The sequence below is a fragment of the Galeopterus variegatus genome, unplaced genomic scaffold (genome assembly GCF_000696425.1).
Source record: "Galeopterus variegatus unplaced genomic scaffold, G_variegatus-3.0.2 Scaffold4593, whole genome shotgun sequence".
NCBI lineage: Eukaryota > Metazoa > Chordata > Mammalia > Dermoptera > Cynocephalidae > Galeopterus > Galeopterus variegatus.
Window position 1 is genome coordinate 113,447 of NW_007730704.1, and position 4,675 is coordinate 118,121.

General features: G+C 43.2%; 1 protein-coding gene across 1 annotated transcript in view; it reads left to right on the forward strand.

The window, feature by feature from the left end:
• The window catches only part of DDX58 (DEAD (Asp-Glu-Ala-Asp) box polypeptide 58), a 62,583-nt gene that overhangs the window by 14,378 nt on the left and 43,530 nt on the right, over window positions 1-4,675 (forward strand). Inside the window, exon 2 of the mRNA XM_008587919.1 lies at window positions 4,258-4,439. Within this exon, the coding sequence (XP_008586141.1) occupies window positions 4,258-4,439 (182 nt within the window). The remainder of the gene's footprint in view (window positions 1-4,257; window positions 4,440-4,675) is intronic.

The window sequence follows — 4,675 nt, forward strand, 5'->3', positions numbered from 1 at the left end:
GGGGAGGGAGGGGGGGACGGAAGGAATAATGAGAAGTTATTGCTTAATAAGCACAGAGTTTATGTTTAAGATGATGAAAAAGTTTTGGAAATAGATGGAGGTAGTGGTTACACAGTATTGTGAAAGTTATTAATTCCACATAATTGTATGTTTAAAATGCTTAAAATGGCAATCCTTATGGTATTTTTTTAAATTCAAGACTAATTTATTCTCAAATTTTGCCAACACAGAAGGAAATAATTTCCTTGAAGAAAAGTACATTAAATAAATCTTTCAATTCACTTTAACATCTTTTGGTTGAAACTTCAACTGTAATTCCAGTTGCAATTCCAAAACTTCAGCTATAATGCTCGTATTCTCAGTGCTAATTCTTAAACCTCATCCTGTATTTTAAGATAACCTTTTCCCTCTCCTTGGGCCAAACCAAGATAATCCAAATACAGTAAAAAAATAGTTTGGGATCTTGAGTTCTAGGCCGTTCAAAACCTCTGCCAAAAGATTATATTTACCTCCAGAATACAGTGGCAGAACAACCTAATAATCCAACAGCCAAGGATAATCCAGCCGGCAAGAGCTCGCGAGTCCTCCCCTCATTGCAGAGGGAGGCTGTGAGGCGAGGTCCTGCAGCTGTCCCTAGCCAGCGGCGGTGCACCCAGGCGACTGGAGCGCACGGTCCTGCCTAGGTGGAGAGGACGAGGCTGGAGGTAGGTGCGTAGACCTCGGAGCCAATGTGGAAAGAGCGGCTGTGAGGCTGCAAACACATTGGGTGCTCTCTGCACCTGAGGAGGTGACACGCTGCCACACCCGTGATGTCCCAGGTCCCAGAACCCGTATCTGCACTCTTTTCTGACGGGCTGCACGGCACGGAGCTAAGCCCACATCCTTCCTGGCCTCTGCATCTTGACCTCGATCGAGGCCGCAAGGGCCGCTCATTCTGGCCAGTGCTCGCGTCGGATTTTCCCAGGTCAAGTCACTTCAGGGCTCAGGTTCCCGCGGGCACCCCCACTTCCGCCTCTTTTCCGCGGGGGAGCACACGCAGGCGCGCTTGGCTGGGACGGCTCCCTTCCCCCCGCGGCACCTCACCTCCAGGGCTCCTGCCGCGAGAGCCCCCAGCACCACCCACCGGACGCCGATGCCAGACCCTTGGGCTCCAGTGCCCCGCAGGGCGGCGTGGGCTACGACCCGAGTCACTTGGGCCGAGCAGCGCCCCTGGGAGAGCGCTGCTGCTGCCTGCCCCACAGGCAAAGACAGAAGGTCGGGGGCTCGGGGGTGGGGGGTCGGGGGCTAGTTTGGGCCCGGTGTTTCGGAGGATCAGGGTCTTGGGGTGCTGGTTGGACCGGGAGCTCCTAGGTAGGGCTGTGCGCTACCACCACGTAGCCGCCGCTTCCCGGAGAGCAATCCTTAGTGTATATTACCACAATTTAAAAAATATGAATGAGATTGAGTATCTTATGTTTATTGTCCATTGGTATGTTTCTCTGAACTTTTAAAATATGATTTTTTTCTATAGAAAAAATGCCTTTTAAAGACATATAGAATAAACTTCAATTATAATAAAAATACTCTAAAGTTATATGTACATATTGCTGAACTGTCACTGTGAGACAGTTGGAATTTTCTGAAAATGGATGACAGTTGATATGCATTAAACATATTATCATTAGTGGTATCATTTGCTGACTGTAGTCTCTAGTATATTTCTTGTATTTTTTGTTGTTATATATTCACTTACAGAAAGAACATTGCAGGGCAAATATCAGGTCGAGACTCTCTTAACAGAATCCAGGGGTTTTTCCATCTCTCTGAGCCGTTTCTGCAGCTGAAGCATTTTTATGATTGCTTTAGTTTTTTTACTTGGTGTATTAGTCAGTTTTTGTGTTGCTATAGCAATACCTGAGACTGGGTAATTTATAAAGAACAGAGGTTTATTTGGCTCATGATTCTGGGACAGCTGCATCTGGCCCAGGCCTCAGGCTGCTTCTACTCATGGTGGAGAGCAGCAGGCAGCCAGCGGGTACAAGCAGATCACATGGCAAGAGGAAGCAAGAGAGAGAGGGGAGGTGCCAGGGTCCTATAAACAACAAGTTCTCCCGGGGAACTAATATAGGGAGAACTCACTCACTATCCCCATCCCCCAGGGAGAGCATTAATCGGGGGCTAGTTTGGGCCCGGTGTTTCGGAGGATCAGTGTCTTGGGGTGCTGGTTGGACCGGGAGCTCCTAGGTAGGGCTGTGCGCTACCACCACGTAGCCGCCGCTTCCCGGAGAGCAATCCTTAGTGTATATTACCACAATTTAAAAAATATGAATGAGATTGAGTATCTTATGTTTATTGTCCATTGGTATGTTTCTCTGAACTTTTAAAATATGATTTTTTTCTATAGAAAAAATGCCTTTTAAAGACATATAGAATAAACTTCAATTATAATAAAAATACTCTAAAGTTATATGTACATATTGCTGAACTGTCACTGTGAGACAGTTGGAATTTTCTGAAAATGGATGACAGTTGATATGCATTAAACATATTATCATTAGTGGTATCATTTGCTGACTGTGGTCTCTAGCATATTTCTTGTATTTTTTGTTATATATTCACTTACAGAAAGAACATTGCAGGGCAAATATCAGGTCGAGACTCTCTTAACAGAATGCAGGGGTTTTTCCATCTCTCTGAGCCGTTTCTGCAGCTGAAGCATTTTTATGATTGCTTTAGTTTTTTTACTTGGTGTATTAGTCAGTTTTTGTGTTGCTATAGCAATACCTGAGACTGGGTAATTTATAAAGAACAGAGGTTTATTTGGCTCATGATTCTGGGACAGCTGCATCTGGCCCAGGCCTCAGGCTGCTTCTACTCATGGTGGAGAGCAGCAGGCAGCCAGCGGGTACAAGCAGATCACATGGCAAGAGGAAGCAAGAGAGAGAGGGGAGGTGCCAGGGTCCTATAAACAACAAGTTCTCCCGGGGAACTAATATAGGGAGAACTCACTCACTATCCCCATCCCCCAGGGAGAGCATTAATCCTTTCNGCAGGCAGCCAGCGGGTACAAGCAGATCACATGGCAAGAGGAAGCAAGAGAGAGAGGGGAGGTGCCAGGGTCCTATAAACAACAAGTTCTCCCGGGGAACTAATATAGGGAGAACTCACTCACTATCCCCATCCCCCAGGGAGAGCATTAATCCTTTCCTGAGGCACCTGCCCCCATGACTCAAACAGCTTCCAACACTGCCATTTTGGGGATCAGATTTGCCCATGAGTTTTTTTTTTTTTGGGGGGGGGACACGTCCAAACTCTATCACTTGGTTTATATAGGGGGAAAAGCGTTTTTTTCCTAATTTAATGAAAAGTGTGGGCCCTACAGTCAGACAAACCCGGTTGTAGAGCTAGGGCTAGGTCTCACAGACCCCTCAGCCCGTTCACGAACTGAGCCCGTTCACAAATGTTTCACACGCAGGTCTACAAGCTAGGTAACAAGAAAAAGGTCCTTGGAGCCATGGCTGAAGAAAAAATAGTCTTTATTTCCAGATGGGATCTCTGCTGATCAGCAGTTCAGAGCCTTTCCTTCACACACAGTGAAGAGCGCACAAAAATAGAAACAAGCTAAAAATATAGGTCAGGCATGGCACTAACTCCACCCCCACACAACTTGTTTACAAAGAATGTGCTGCACCACACCCAACCAGAGGGAAATGAGGGGGCCTGACTAAACTACTTCATTTTCCTCACACCTGGTGATTCTGTTAGAGAACCTTAGAGACATTCTTGGATTGTCACAGTTGGAAATCATTTTTTTCTCCTCAGATTTCTCATTTACTTCATATTATTTTCTTGGAATAATGTAGAAGGAAAGTTCCTTGGGGGCAGGAATTAAGATTTTTATTTTCTTTTGCCTTCTTTACTGTTTTCCACTGAGAAACTACTTAATAAACATGATGAATTTACTTATTTAAAGAAAAATTAGGGGTCATAGGTGAAGTCCATGGGGCACTTTGGAAGGAAGATTTTATACTAAGACCAAATGTAAAACTTCAAATTTGTCCTCAGTACTTTCTCCTAACAGACACGGTTAAAACACCTAAAGTGTTGGGTGCCTAAAATCAATATTGTTTTCTTTTTGAAAAATCATTAATAATTGAGGTAATTTGCAGATTTTTTTGAGTTCTGTACCATACATTCAGACATGTTTCTTATAATAATAATCTCAAAGATTCTTTCAGTTGGTCTCATGAAAGTCCTCATTTTCTTGTTTCTTGTCAGGTTATTCTGGACTTTATGAAGCCATTGAAAGTTGGGATTTCCAAAAAATTGAAAAGTTGGAAGAATATAGGTCACTTTTAAAACGTTTACAACCAGAATTTAAAACAAGCATTAATCCAACAAGTATTCTTCCTGAAATATCTGAATGTTTAATTAATCAGGAATGTGAAGAAATTATACAGGTAAGTTAATATAAAATACTAAATATGGGGGAATAATTGGAACATAGGAAATGTCTTCTGTTTTAGACCTCAGAAAGATAATTGAGACCCACAAAAATCCTCATATCTAAGGCATAAGTACCTAGAATAGTACTTTTAGTGTGAATTGGGTAATTTTTCTGTTACAAAATTTTTTTTCAGCTTTGCCCTATTTTCAGTTAAAATTATTACTTTTGCGAATTATATTTTATGCAAAT